At 38.8% G+C, this 16,082-nt stretch overlaps 1 protein-coding gene across 1 annotated transcript; it reads right to left on the minus strand.

Moving 5' to 3' along the window:
- Positions 1–9,032: 9,032 nt before the first annotated feature.
- On the minus strand, positions 9,033–13,432 carry LOC144964929 (galactose-3-O-sulfotransferase 2-like). Its single transcript, XM_078899729.1, has 2 exons — positions 13,300–13,432; positions 9,033–10,995 (listed from the first exon to the last, which is right to left on the minus strand). Exon 2 carries the CDS (start codon positions 10,863–10,865, stop codon positions 9,849–9,851), a length of 1,017 nt encoding a protein of 338 aa, XP_078755855.1. The 5' UTR covers positions 10,866–10,995; positions 13,300–13,432; the 3' UTR covers positions 9,033–9,848.
- Between the last annotated feature and the right edge of the window lie 2,650 nt (positions 13,433–16,082).

The following is a 16,082-nucleotide window of genomic DNA, read 5'->3' on the forward strand; positions in this document are numbered from 1 at the left end:
ATCATCATCATCATCATCACCATCATCATCATCATCATCATCATCATCATCATCATGACTGTCACTGGTTTTATGACATTAAAATATAAAGATACTTCCAATCACAATAGGACTAATGATATCACAAAAAGGTCCCCACAAAAGTATAGCTTTAAATTATTAAACACGTCTGCTGATTTCATTTAATATAATTCTATTTAGAAATAAGAAAATGTCAAAATTAAAATGAAAGGTTTCGACAATAAAACATATTATCGATTTGATAACAAAATAAAGACAACACAATACACATAAACAAATCTTGTATGTTGTTGTCTCAAGTTTGCTCTTCTGATTTCTTGTAGAAACGTTGATCTGACTTTTCGTGAAGAGGATGTGTAGTGTAGATACTTCTTCAATCTGTACCGAACTTCTTCTTCTTCTTCTAGGTTCCATGCCTGGTCCAGGCTTCGGATACTGCATGAATTATCTCTCTCCATTCCTCCCTGTCTCTTGCTTTTTCAAACAGCTCTTGGATTGTTAGGTTGGTGAAGCCCTTCAGTTGGTCTATGAGTGTTTTTCTTTGTCTCCCCCGGGCGCGTTTACCAGGTATTTTTCCACAACTTGCCAGGTATTCATTCTTATCTTTCCTTACTATGTGTCCGAAAAAGGATAGTTGTCGATCCACTATTAAGGGCATTAGTTTCCTTTGTTGGTATGTTTGTTTTAGCACTTCTTCGTTCGTTTTGTGTGCAGTATACGATATTCTCTGCATCCTTCTCAAGCACCACATTTCAAAAGCTTCAATGTTCTTTTGTGTTTCTGCATTTGTAGTCCAGCTTTCGCATCCGTATAACAAGATTGGCCACACGTAGCACTTCAAGACTCGGAATCTAATCCCGAACGACATCTGTTTGTTTTTCAAAATGTTTCCCAGGTCCATGAAGGCCTGTTTGGCTTGAGTTATTCTTGCTCGTATGTCTCGGTTACATCTTCCATCTGTTGTCACTATTGAACCTAGGTACTTAAAACTTTCTACGTTGGTAAGTTGTTCGCCGTGAATCGTTATATTGCAGGTGTTGTTGTTTTCGGGGTTTTTCTGTATTACCATGCATTCCGTTTTGGTGATATTCACTTCCATTCCCTTGGCTTCACTATCTACTACCACTTTGTCAACAATCTTTTGAAGTTGGATTTCTGATGTTGCAATGAGTACCGTATCGTCTGCGTATCTTATATTATTTATGTTGTGACCTCCCACTTTTATTCCCTCCATATTATTTATGCCCCTCATGATTGTTTCTTGGTATAGATTAAACAGATCTGGTGAGGCAACACACCCTTGACGGACTCCTTTCTTAATAGGAATGGAATTTCCTGTAGAGTTTCCGATTTTGATAGATGCCTGCTGGGTGTAGTATAATGTTTGCATGAGTCTGAGGTCTTTCTCATCAGCGCCAATGGAGTGCAGTTGTTTTAGTATTTCTTCGTGGCGTACTCTATCAAAAGCTTTTTTGTAGTCGACAAAACAGAGGTATAGTGGGGTCTGAACCTGTATAGCTCTTTCACTTAAAACACGGAGGAGGTATATTGCGTTCCTTGTCCCTCTGTCAGGTTGGAATCCATATTGTTCTTCTGCGATTTCGGGGTTAATCTTATTCCTTAGCCTGTTGATAATTATACGCAACAGTATTTTGTTGATGTGGCTTATTAAACTTATAGTTCTAAAATTTTCGCATCTGACTGCACCTGCTTTCTTTGGTATTGCTATGAAAATAGAGTTACAGAGATCTTCTGGAATTTTCCCAGTATTGTATATATTGTTGAATAATATGTGAAGTTCATCAATTGCTAGATCTCCTAGGCTTTTTAATACCTCTACAGATATTTCATCAGGGCCTGTTGCTTTACCATCCCTCATTCGTTCCATGGCATGTTCAATTTCACTTTTGGTGATGTTTGGACCGCTTAATGGTTCTTTGAATTTCAGTGGTGGTTCATTTCTATTTGGATCATTGTACAGTTCGCCTATGTATTCTACCCATCGGCTTTCTATATGTTGTTCTTCAAATAGCAGATCCCCTTGTTTGTTTTGGATACAACTTCCTGCTGCTTTGCTTTTCCTTTTCCCTGATAGTTCTTTTATTCTTTGGTGAGCTTGTTGGGGGTTGGATTTGTATTCTCTTTCGATTTCGCAGCATTTCCAGTCTAGATAGTTCTCGTGTGCCTCGATGCATTTGGATTTAATGTGGTTGTTCAATGTTTGGTATTCTGCAGACCCTCTGTTGCATTTTCGTCTTTCTTCAAATAGGTTTAGAATTTCATTTGTCATCCATTCCTTTTTGCTGTTTATTTGAGCTATTGGTAAATGTTTTTCTGCAGTTGCTTTGACACACTTTTGGAATATATCAAATTGTTTTTCACATTTTTCGTTATCAGGTTCACTTTGGCTTTGTATCATGAGTGCATTTTCAAATTCTTCTCTCATTTTTGTTTGTATGCCATTGTCTTTGCATAACCTGTAATCCCTCTTTATTCTACCAGCTGTTCTCTGAATAGCTTTAAACTTTATCCTTACTGTACAAACAACTGGGACATGGTCACTGTCTACATCGGCGCCTGGGTAGGTTTTGCAATTTAATATGCCATTTCTGAATCTTGATGATACTGCTATAAAGTCTATCTGGTTCCTTGCTCTGTCCCCTGGTGATTGCCATGTCCAGGTTCTTCTTGGGTGTTGTTGAAACCAGGTGTTTGAAATCATTAATTTATTTGTTTTACACCAATCTGCCCAGATGTTTCCTCGTTCATTTCTGTCTCCGAGTCCATGTGGTCCGATTATGTCACCATCTCTGCCTCTGCCAATCTTAGCATTTAGGTCCCCCATTACCACAAGGACTTCTTGTGATTTACACATTCGTTTTGCTTTGTCTAGTGAATGGTAAAACTCTGTCATATCTGCATCTGTCGCCTCTTCTGTTGGTGCATAAACTTGAATAATATTGGTGTCAACTACAGGTCCTCTTAGCTTAACCAGCAAAACTCTGTCTGAGATTGCTACGTGCCCTTTGTAAAATTTGGTTGATTTTTGGTCTAAGATCATCCCTACTCCTTTTTGGAAAGAGGTTCCACCACTCCATATGATCTTATATGTCGTGTTGTTTTCTTGTTTTGACATGGTTCCCTGCTCTTTCCATCTCATCTCTGCCAGGCCAAGAATATTTATTTGGAGCCGTTTCATTTCTTTTAGAATGTTGTTTAGTTTTCCTTTTTGGGCACAGGTCCTGACATTCCATCTCCCAATTTTGGTTTTGTCACATTTGTTAAATTTATTTCGCCTAGTAAATGGCTGACGGTTCGGTGTGACCTGACGAACATCACGCTCCCAACCGAGCGAGGCAGCAGTCTTCCGTGAAAACATGCTCCCCTTTACGCTGTCACCGTTTGACTTTTTGGACTTATTCATGCAGTTAACTCGGCAAAGTTACAAGAATGGTTTGCCATTGCCTATTCTTGTCGCCCTCTGCAGTTGGCCAGCTTGACCTGTTACCGTTCGACACCACGAGGAGGTTGCAGTAGGGCTTGATGATGATCTATCTTTGCAGACTTGGCATCATCCATTTGTCGAGCCTGTACCGAACACGGCCCAACAAATATTGAGAACAACAAAATATATTTTACGTACCGAACACGGCCCAACAAATATTGAGAACAACAAAATATATTTTACGTACTAGACTTTGTTCTATCCTTTTGGATCTGGATAGGGATTTGACCGAACAAGTATTTTTTTAACGGGCACCATATATTATCACATTCTTTTATGGAGATGTAATATTACGACATACGTCGCTTTTTAATGTGTCACCGAACCTGCCAGCATTTAACATTTTTATAACACAGTTTTGGCCTTCTCTGTGTTATAGTCATTTTGCCACCGAGCCGGCCAGCATGGAATATTGTATAACACCGTTTCGGCCTTCTCCGTAGAATACTTTCTTTTACGCATCATTTTTTTCTTTGTAGCTTTTTTTCGATACAGTGTCCATTGTGTTAAAAGGATTGGTAGCCATTTTGAAGAAATCTATGCTTCAATCAAGGGACTAAACCATGTAGAATGTCAAAAATTAACTCCCTTAGTCTAACCGCATACTCTCTATAGGACACAATGTGCATAGTAACATATCTGCCTTTTCTGTTCTATGATAAATGGTCTCTTTGAGGTGGAACTGTCATTACATAGAACTGCCTTCTCTATGCAATGATTTTGATCACCCGCTTACGGACTGACCATGGTAAGTATAGTCACCTGCATTAAACCTTGCTATTTTCCGGCCCCGAACATTATTCACACAATCAATCCTACGTTGTGTGAAGTATAGCAAGTGACGATTTTCGGCCTACCATGGGTTTATATAACCATGGTGAGTAGCAGCGGCATGGCGTATTGACGGCATATGGTGGTGCCATGATTAGGAGAAGAAAAAAAATTCTAAAACAGTGAACACGATTAAGAGGAGAGATGACATGTTAAAAACTCTCTTTTTTGGAAGGGTGGGGGGGGGGGGGGGTCGATGGTTTCTACGAGTGGACAAAACTCACAAAAACATATAATTCACGAAAACAACAAGCCACAACACTGAGATACAAGTCCGGTGTGAAAAGGTCTTTGTAATTATTCTTTGTCCACCGTTTGAAGGATTGGATTTGGTAGATAATGCAATCAATATGTGATAAATGTAAATCAAAAGAGAAAAGAAACCTATGACAGAAATTACATATTTTTAGTACTTGTAAAGAAAATCTGCAAATCTTTTTATAATTTGTTTATTGAAATCTGGAATGGCATCTATTTCAGCTTTGTGAATTGACAGAATCATTAACGAATTTAACCGCTCCTGTTTCATTGAATTTCGTAAGAAATTTTTCACTCTTTTAGGAGTGCTAAAACAACGTTAAGGAGGTCCAGAAATACGATGGAAGTGGTTAAGGTCATTATAGCCTATATATGTCTATGATTTATCAGTGTTTGTTGTATCTGTAAAAAGTAGACAATAAAAACAAAAGAAACGTTGTTGTTTTTTCTAAACTAACTGTGAGCCATTCATCTGTCATACCATGTCAGTGAAAAAGAGCGTTTTCGAGATTTCCACACCTGTGTTAATTCAAAATCAGTTGGTTGGTGAGGAACTAGTCTTTTGATTTCTAATTTGTCATCTAGTGTCGGTGAAGCAAAGAGTCAACTTAATTCATTGCAATTCATTGTTTAACAAAACAAAATTTCAAAGTATATCTCAAATAATGGAAATCAGTGGAATACGATTAATGATTGCACAGATCTTAAAGCATCACAAAGAAAAAATCACTCCACTTAAGTACTACTTAAGAAATCAAAATACAAACCAAAGTATAACTGTTGACAATCTTCGCTTTCTTTCTCTGACTGACACAAATACACACGCACACACACACACACACACACACACACACACACACACACAAACACTCATACACACGTAACCAACTCGGCACTACAAGCAAGAAAAATGTTGGTAAATTCGTACACAATGCTTCGTTGCAAAGGATTACTTTATTCAATAATCGTGAAAAAGAGGTGGGGGTGGGGGGGGGGGGGGTTGATATGTCATATTTTTAAGTTTTATGTTGTTTTTCTTTGCTACTTACAAATAAACTTGACAATGATCAGTGGTTTTGACAGTTAATGTAATATTTTGGATGGCCGAAGTTACCCTAATTATGACGTAAATGGTGCAACATTGGCGCATCCCTCCAGTCCAACGGTGGAGCTCTCAGATCCTGGCACAAATCGAGGGGTTTTCCGCTATTTGAAGATAGTATAATTTGACCCAGTTTCTCGCTCAATCAGCTGTAGCGATACTAAAGGATAGAGCATTAACTGGAGCTTGGATTGCTTTGCGCCACGGTGTTGATTCAGTCACTAATTCGCGCAGTGATGTCACCAACACACGAGTTGGCGCAGTGCGTGAATCGGAATCTTAAAAAGAGCGGAGACTAAAAAGGCAGTATGTTATTGGCCAGTTGGCGAAAGACAGTGGAGTTAAAATTTGTTTTATTTTTAATTAAATTATGCTGTTAATGATTTTTAAAAGATTGGTATGGTGTCTGGCACCATTCGATCCAATGGCCCCACGCCACTGGGTAGTATTCATAGGACGACAGAAGGGCGTTGTCAACAGAAGATAGTCTAACAACAGGTTTGAAAATTAACAACCCATGGTCACCTTAAGCTAGTTTCCCATTGAGACTTGAGTTCGTTCTACAGTAATGTGACAATCACCACCATAATCATCGTCTTCATCACCATCATCATAATCATCATCATCATCATCAAAAACAACAACCACAACAACATCGTCAACAATATTATCCTCATTGTCATCACTAATTCCCCGTGTGGTGTCCGGGGTCCCTCAACTGAGAGGGTCAAGAATAGCCCAACGCCAAGCCAGCGTGTCGTAAAAGGCGACTAATGGTGTGTGATTCCCCCCATCTTTGAGTCACCTGGTCCTCCAGGTTGGGGGTTGGCAAAGGGTTAACACCCCTTTCCGTTAAACTCAAACCGTTACAGAAACACAGACAGACAAACCAAATCCTTTTTTTAGCTTGGGCGACCGAAGAGTTTCTGGAATTACAGAATTTATGAAGGACAACAGACAAAGCCGAAAGGACTCTGCTGACCCGATGACGTCTTCACCAAACAAGCAGCTTCGAATTGCGTCGTGGAACGTTCGCACCATGTATGAAGCAGGAAAAAGCTCTCAAGTTGTGACTGAGATGAAAAGATACAGGCTGCATATACTTGGAGTAAGCGAAACCCACTGGATACAATCCGGACAGAAACAACTCAAGTCTGGGGAGAAGATTTTATATTCAGGGAGAGGGGACGAGATTCATACACAGGGAGTAGGAATAATTCTAAGCAAGTTTGCCCAGAAGTCACTGAGAGGATGGGGACAATGCGGATAAAGGATCATCATGGCGTCCTTTACAACACGGAGTAAGAAGATCAGCATGAACATTGTACAGATCTATGCCCCAACAAATGATGCAACAGATGAGGACAAAGATACATTTTATGGACTGCTACAACAAGTCATTGACAAGTTGCCAAGGAAAGACATCAACATATTGATGGGAGATGCTAATGCAAAAGTGGGACAGGATAACGTAGGCTATGAAGGTATCATGGGACGTCATGGCATGGGAAAAATGAATGATAATGGTGAGAGATTTGCAAATTTCTGTGCATTCAACAGTTTGGTGATTGGAGGATCAGTGTTCCCCCATAAGAGGATCCACAAAGCAACTTGGGTCTCACCAGATGGTGTGACAGAGAATCAGATTGATCATTTTTGTATCTCTCGTAGATTCAGACGTTCATTGGAAGATGTGACAGTACGGAGAGGGGCAGATGTTGGATCAGACCACCACCTGCTATTGGCAAAGCTTAAGCTCCGACTCCGAAAACACGGGGCTAGATCACATACAAGAAGAAAATTCGAGGTGAATGCACTTGATGGGAAAAGAATGAGGAATTCAAACTACAATTGAGTAATAGATTCCAACCTCTTACTGAGCTCGAGGAGGACATAGATGTAGAGTCACATTGGGCAAAGATCAAGGAAGTCTACATAACAACTTGCCACGAGGTATTGGGGGTAAAGAAATCGGAACATAAAGAATGGATAAGTCCAACCACCTTGGACCTTATTGAAAAGAGGAGAACAAGGAAGGAACAAGTGAATGCAAGCCGAAGAAGGGCTTCAAGACTGGATGCACAAGAGCAGTATCGAGCCATAGCTAAGGAAGTCAAAAGATCTGTGAAGAAAGACAAGGAAGCATTCATGAACAGACTTGCAGAGAAAGCAGAAGCAGCAGCGACTGGAGGACACATGAGGATCCTTTATCAAACTACCAAGACATTTGCTGGAAAATATGGGAAACCAGAGGTACCAGTCAAAGACAAAGATGGGAAAACTATTTTTGGAAAAGAGGCTCAATCTGAACGATGGAGGGAACATTTCAACTGCCTTCTGAACAGACCACCACCAGACAACCAGCCAGAAATTTTGCCTGCAAGGAATGAGCTACCAATTAGCTGTGATCCACCATCGATAGCAGAGATTGTGGGTGCCATTAACAAGATGAAAAGGGGGAAAGCTGCTGGACCAGACCAGATTCCACCGGAGGCTCTAAAAGTTGATGCGGAAAGAAATGCTGAGGCCCTGCACCCACTATTTGAGAGAATCTGGAATGACGGGATATTCCCAAAGGATTGGAAGGGAGGGCATCTTATCAAGCTTCCAAAGAAAGGGGACCTCAGTAATTGTAATAATTATCGAGGCATCACTCTTCTTTCTATCCCAGGAAAGGTTTTCAACCGTATTATTTTAGAGAGAATTAAGAATGTAACAGATGCTAAACTGCGGGACGAACAGGCAGGTTTTCGGAAAAACCGTTCAACCACCGACCAGATTGCCTCTCTGCGAGTCATAGTGGAACAGTCTATAGAATGAAACTCTCCTCTTATTGTCAACTTTCTGGATTACGAGAAGGCTTTCGACAGTATTGACAGAGCAACATTGTGGAAAATTCTGGCACATTATGGACTCCCTGAAAAGATAGTAAACCTCATTAAGGAAATGTATGAAGGATCAAGTTGCAGGGTTGTACATGAAGATCAGCTTACTGACAGCTTTGAAATTAAGACTGGTGTCAAGCAGGGATGCTTGCTCTCTCCATTCCTGTTCATCCTTGCCATTGATTGGCTAATGAAGAAACCTCCAAAGGGAGAAGAAATGGGATACAGTGGACCCCCTGGACACAATTGGATGATCTGGATTTTGCAGATGATCTGGCTCTTTTGTCCCACACCCAGGACCAGATGCAAGCAAAAACCACAATTATAAACAGCCTCTCGGAATCAATTGGTCTAAGAATTCACCCTGCGAAGTCAAAGTCTTGAGGATAGTACGCGTCAAAGGGAGCATACAAAGTAAAAGATCAGGAACTCGAAGATATAGACACTTTCTGCTATCTCGAAGTATAATTGACAAGGATGGAGGCACGGAAGCAGAGGTGAAAGCACGAATAGGAAAGGCACAGGCTGCATTCACATCTTTGAACAGAGTTTGGAGAACTAAAGATATCTCCCTTCAACTAAAGCTAAGACTTTTCAACTCAAACGTGAAGTCTCAGGGCAGAAGATCAAGGGGAAGGCCACGAGGAACATGGAGAAGAATTAAAGAAGCTGATATACAGAGAAGTGGTAAGACCTGGAATGAGATAAAAAAAAGTTGGCTTAGGATAGAGAAGGATGGAAACTGTTTGTCTGTGGCCTATACCCTGACCCAGGGTGAAAAAGGCAATGATGATGATGATGATGTCATCACTAATATCATTATTACCACTAGGACATTCTCTGAGTTTAAACCTTCAATTGTTCAAATTGACACTCCAGTTCTATAAATTGTACAATATTTTAGGAAAAGGTACTTTATCAATACAATACAATACAAAACCTAATAAGAGCTAAATTAGGAAAATAGTGTGGCCTTTGGCGCTCTATCACAGTGATAAAACAAACCCTGATATATGCAGTATAGACATAAAGAACAGGATATCAATTATATAACAGACATAAATGACTCATCGAATTCAAATTAAGGTGATCTAATTCCTTATCAACACAGTTCTTTAAAAAGTTGAGATTTCTCGCAGTTCTTGAAGACGTGGAGACTTGAGTTCCAAATATCTACGGTTCGGGGTTTCCATGTGCATATTTACATACCTTTGATTACCTCTTATACCTTATCTATAATATTCTCTCATTTTATGAACATCGCACGTTGGTTTTGTTTAAGAAAATCTGTTACTTTAAAAAAGTCAAATGCCAGTGCCTTGCACTTCGTTGGTGTGATCTGGAAGCCGTTGTTCCATTTACCGGGTGAAATGATCATATTATTCATGTTTTCAATTTCAGACCTATTACTACAATGGCGCCTAACTCTTGTCAAGATATCTCGAAATTCATCCACTTCTTCTTTCAGTCCAACTTCTTGTTCCATTTTATCTTTAAAATGATTTAGGAAATAATTGTAGAGCATTAGATCAGGCTTTGAAAATTTTGAATGAAGTTTTCTTTTTTCCTCTTCCAACCAAGTATTCTTTGGTGAACCGTGCTTCTTGTAATACGACCCTTGATTCTTTAAAATGTATAGGATGTCCTCTGTTTTCCAACGAAGAGTTCGTTTTAAAATTACTAAGCTCTCGTCGAAATATTCCATAATTATGACAAGGTGAAAACGGCGCTCCGACTCTTTAATGAATTCTTTGATGTACTTAGTGTTGTTAAATCCCTTGGATACCTCATAGCCCATGTCAATGGACTGTCGGTTATTCGTCCACGATCCGTGTCCCTTAACTTCATATTTATCAGGATGTCGTAAAAACTCTAAAACCGGATCATCCGTTGGAACACGCTTAAGATAGGCAACGGAAAATTCGTTTCTATAGTATAAAAATGCTGAAACGAAATTATTAAATGGCTCGCGGAGTGACGTCACTTTAAACGTGTCGTTATGCAGATACTTAAAGATAGAAGGTGTGTAAGTGTGGTGACTGAATACCATGTCGAATTTCTTAATTTTGTTAACCATTAAGAGTTGATGTTCGTGGAAACCTTCTCCTTGGTTAATGTGGCGTGATCGAGGAAGAAGAGGAACCAATCCGTGTGACCGAGCATACTCCGAGAAAATATGGTACATTGTCGTGCTACCAGTTTTGTGAGTTTTTAGGTAGTAAACATGTTGATGGGGGAGCTGAAGAGCATAGTTTTTTTTCATCTCCCTTGCCTTTCCGGGTGGTGCTTGACATTCGCTGATGACGTTTAGGTAATTAGGTTGGATGTCATCAATAACATAGGTTGTGTATCTAAACGAAGCAGTGGTAGCAATGGTAATGATGGTAAGTAATCTGTGGAAGAAATCAATGTAAACGTCATGAAATACATTTTGTTTTATGTGGAGAGTAAGTGTAGGAAATAACAATGGTATTCGATGATCGATAAAACGTTAACTGGATGAACCTGACAGATATTGTTTTATTATTGTATTGGGGGCGCGTGGCTCAGCGGTACGGGCTTTGCTTTGTGCCCGAATAGCATCGAGTTCGATTACATTACCCGCCGCTGCGCTATGTGGCTTTGAGCAAGTCACCTCGCCTTAGTTCAATTTGCTGCACTGCTGCACCGCGGCTGACGCCTGGGTTATTCCAGTCTTGCCTTGGAATAGATCCTAGAGACAATTTTCCCCATGGGAGAACAAAGGGAATTTTATTAATTAATAAATTTATTTTTAATTTTTAATTCAGGTTTCGATTTTAATTTGTCATGATTTCTCACCTTACTGATTCGTTCAAACCATACTACTACGAATATATGTATACATGATACACACTTATATGATACATACATACACACACACACACACATACACACACATATATATATATATATATATATATATATATATATTATATATGTATATATATATATATATATATATGTATATATATATATTATTCTCACCACGTCTTTTCACATATTCTCCAACAACATTGTTTCATCCATAATTTCTGGAATCATCAGGGAGGTCATTTAGAGGTGTCTGGGTGTCTGCTTATTATCCAATACACTACACCACACCCAGCTTGAATTAAGATACACACACATCCGCACATGCGCAACCTACATCCGGAAACAACAATGACGCCAACTGACAGGACACAACATCATTCCTCCCAGACACCTCTAAACGACCTCCCTGATGATTCCAGGAATTCTGGATGAAATAACGTTGTTGGAGAATGTATAAAAATAGGAGGTGAGAATAAATAAATAATACGCTCCAAGAAATTGTCGACCACTCTACGTGGCTCCAGCTAACTCCCCTCAACCATATATATATGGTTCCTATATATAATATATATTATATATATATATATATATATATATATATATATATATATATATATATATGTATGTATGTATGTATATATATTGCATACAGTTTGGATTAACGTTATTTGCTGATATGGTACGGTTTTTGTTAACAATATAAAGAGCCATCAATTAAACACTCCATCAACTTTTTCAGTCGAAAATAGAAAAAAAAGTGTTATGTCAAATACTGGTTCCAATATGATTGGAAGTGTAAAGCCAGTCTTCTGGAGGACTAGATAAATACATTGAGCAACTGTGATATCCTGGTCTCAGGGTGATGGCATCTTGTTTTCTAGCCTAAAAACAAATGTTGGTCATCAATAAAGATAATTCACCCTCGCTCTTTTATCAAATTCTTTCATGGAGATGTAATATTACGACATACGTCGCTTTTTAATGTGTCACCGAACCTGCCAGCATTTAATATTTTTCGAACACAGTTTAGCCTTCTCTGTGTTATATTCATTTTGCCACCGAACTCACGGCCAGTGCGCTTCATTGGTGGGGTCTTTCTACCTGTCCAACATGTACCAGCTGTGGGCAAGAACCTGAGGCGGCAGAGCATCTAGTCGAACGGCGTGTTGTGACGATGCTACTCGGCGGGTTTGCGACGGTGCACGAATGCGGATCAGATGTTGCTGATTGGGTCGATCGTCATATCATAGTAGTGTGAAAACCATAAGAGGCTGCTGCCACGGAACCGGCCAGCACGGAACATTGTATAACACAGTTTCGGCCTTCTCCGTTGTATACGCTCTTTTACGCACGGTGATGAAAAGAATCTGTCTTTACATTCTGCTATTAAAATAGTCACAGTACAATTCAACGCTTAAACTTTTCATTGTTTATACATTGTCCGGAGGTGGAGTATTGACCCGGAAAAGACGAAGATGTGACATTACGTTATTATTATCATTATTATTATTATTATTATTATTATTATTATTATTATTATTATTATTATTATTATTATTAAATCACCCGGTTGTCGGTATTCCCCACCCCTCAATCAGTGGCAGTCAATATCGACATTGATTGTCGTAATTAACCACTACTATTATTTCCCTCCCTTTAACCGAGCCTGTGAACTACAATTGGATTCAATAGTCTGATGTCGTGTCGCCCAGCAACGGCGGCTATCGTGGTTCTAAACAAAGAAAATTGGCACTCTTTATTCTTCATGCTGGCTAGAACTTTTCATATGACTTGTGATCAGAATGTGTAAAAGTCAAAACATGATCAGATTTATAATGCTTTTTTAAAAAATCTCTGGATACCTTTTTATGCTCGTCGGAGAAATATATCAGGAAGGCGTCCGCCATTGTTCCGATAGTTTAGAGCCAGTTACTAAGTTACCATGCGTCATTACGAGGGAAGTGACGTCATGACTGTTAAAGCGGATTCCAATAAACATACACATGCGCACTGAAAACTTAAGGATAAAATTGATTTGTTTTTTAATGTAAATTAATTGTTTTTTTAAAAGGCCCTTTATTGATAATTTAATTTAAACATAATGAACATACGCAATGGACAAATATTCGTTCCATAATTTATGTATGCGCTTGGCTAATGAGATCACAACATTACCATTCGGAAGTATAACGGACCAACACAGAAAACTGTGTAACCTTGAACATTTATAGAAGTGCGTTCATGAGTAATTCTCACTAAACTGTAATAACCAGACTATAAACGCTCAAGGATACACATAGTTTTGTGTGTTGGTTCGTTATACTTCCGGATGGCAATGTTGTGAGCTTCTTAGCCAAGCGCATACGATCTATAGATAGAACGAAGTTGACGCCATTCGGGTCTAAGTTATTATTTATTGCTACCCACGTTTATGAGTAATTCTCACTATACCGTATTATCCAGACTCAAAAAGTTCATGGTTACACAGAGTTATGTGTGGGTATAACGGACTAACACACACAACTATGTGTAACCATGAACGTTTATAGTCTAGTTAATACCGTTTAGTGAGAATAACTCATTAACGCGGATGGCAAAAAACAACAACAAACCAATAATAAAGTCCTGAGTGACGTCAACGGCATTCTATCTATAGTACATTCTGACTGCTTACCATCTGTCACCGTAGCCATCGTTAACTTATAGCCTGACACTGACCAAAAAATTACGTCAAAATGCCAGTCTTTGGCCACAAAAGAAAACAAATCGTGAGTTGTATTCAATAGTTCTACCAATGGGACCACTTGTTTCCATGAGCACAACTAACGACACCTCACAAGGCGGTGCAAAAACCAAATAATGACGTCAAAATGCCAGTCTTTTTGGGTTTCAGTGTCAGGCCGTAGCCATCGTTATGTTAATATATAGCCTGATATTGAAATCCAAAAGGAGTGGCAGTTTGACGTCATTATTTGGTTTTTGCACCGTCTAGTGAGTTGTCGTTAGTAGAGCTCATGGAAATAAGTGGTCCCATTTGTTGAACTATTGAATACAACTCACGATTTGTTTTCTTTTGTGGCAAAAGACTGGCATTTTGACGTCATTTTTTGGTCAGTATCAGGCCATAACTTTACGAAGGCCACGGTCAGGCTATAGATAGAATGCGCTTGGCCAAGGAGTTCACAACATTGCCATCCGGAAGTATAACGAACCAACACACAAACTCTGTGTAACCATGAACTTTTATAGTCAGGTTAATACAGTTTAGTGAGAACAACTCACAAACGCGGATGGCAAAAACAAGAACAAAGGCCTGAGTGACGTCATCTTCGAACTATCTATAATTTAACGATGGCAACGCTGTCACTCAGATAAGAAGATTTGAACCACCTAAGCGTATTTTCTCTTTGCAAAAAAAAAATAAATAAATAAAATAAAAAAATAAATCCAATTAATTAACAATACTTTATTATGACTGATTTATCGAAAACCGCCGAAAGATCTAACTAAGTCAAAAACGACTTGAGCTCGAGCTTTACTAAAGCGCAATTTCCACTTAACGTGCTCAAAGCGCTTCACAAAGGGTCCCTTACCAACAGCAACATAAAACATTTATTAGAACAAGACAATCCGCATGAAGGGGATATTATGATATTTTTAGTTTCGCCTACAGAGACAACGCTGTTAACGGTACCCATTTTACACCTGAGTACGGTGAGAGAATATGAGTAAAGAGCCTTTTTCAAGGACTCAAATGAAACCCAGGACCTTCCGATCCGAAAGCGAGTAGTGTCATACCACAAGACCACATAGCCTCACATGACACATTTTTCTCCTCAATTTTCCAAGAATATCTGAGCAAACTTTCAGCAAAGCAGTAGCGGTACGTTGGAAACGTTTCTATGCAGATTGCAATGAAATTAAATTGAGCTTTTATATAGGGCAATATCCACTAAACGTGCTCAGAGCGCTTTACAAGGAGTCCCCATAGAGAATTCTAGTCTGTGGGAGTCCCTGACCAACAGCAACATTTAACATTTAGGACGGGACATGACGCCTGTTCGGCGGCGATATTACATTTTTTTTCGGACAGAGACAACGTTCAAACAATTAGTATATATATATATATATATATATATATATATATATATATATATATATATATGATTTATAAACCTGTTCAAAACAACTTTTCTAAAATATTTGAACCAAAAGGTAAGGTAAGTTGGACACAGGTCTATGATTTTATTCAAGTCTGTATGTTTTAGTTTGGTTTTGTCAACAGTGGTCTGATAATGACCATCTTGAAGAGATGAAGGACTTCTCCAGAACACAAAAATTGATTTACAATGATCGTAATAGGGTCAAGAAGAACGTCGAGACGTTCTTTGAGGAGATTGGCATTGATAGGGTCAAGGTCACAGCTCATACTAGGGCTAGGGACAAAAATTTACCTTATTTCGTATCGTATCGTATCGTTTAAGAGCTTATAGGTTCTAAAAACCTTTAAATGTTCTGTGTAACTTTTACAATATAGATACAATTTATCAATTATATAAATAGTATACAATGTCAATTATACGATAATAATATGAAGAATCAAATATCTAATACAAAAATAAGTGGCATGTTCAATATTTGTAGT

The sequence above is a fragment of the Berghia stephanieae genome, chromosome 1, assembly GCF_034508935.2.
Source record: "Berghia stephanieae isolate SIO BIC M18660-M18661 chromosome 1, UCSD_Bste_1.3, whole genome shotgun sequence".
NCBI lineage: Eukaryota > Metazoa > Mollusca > Gastropoda > Nudibranchia > Aeolidiidae > Berghia > Berghia stephanieae.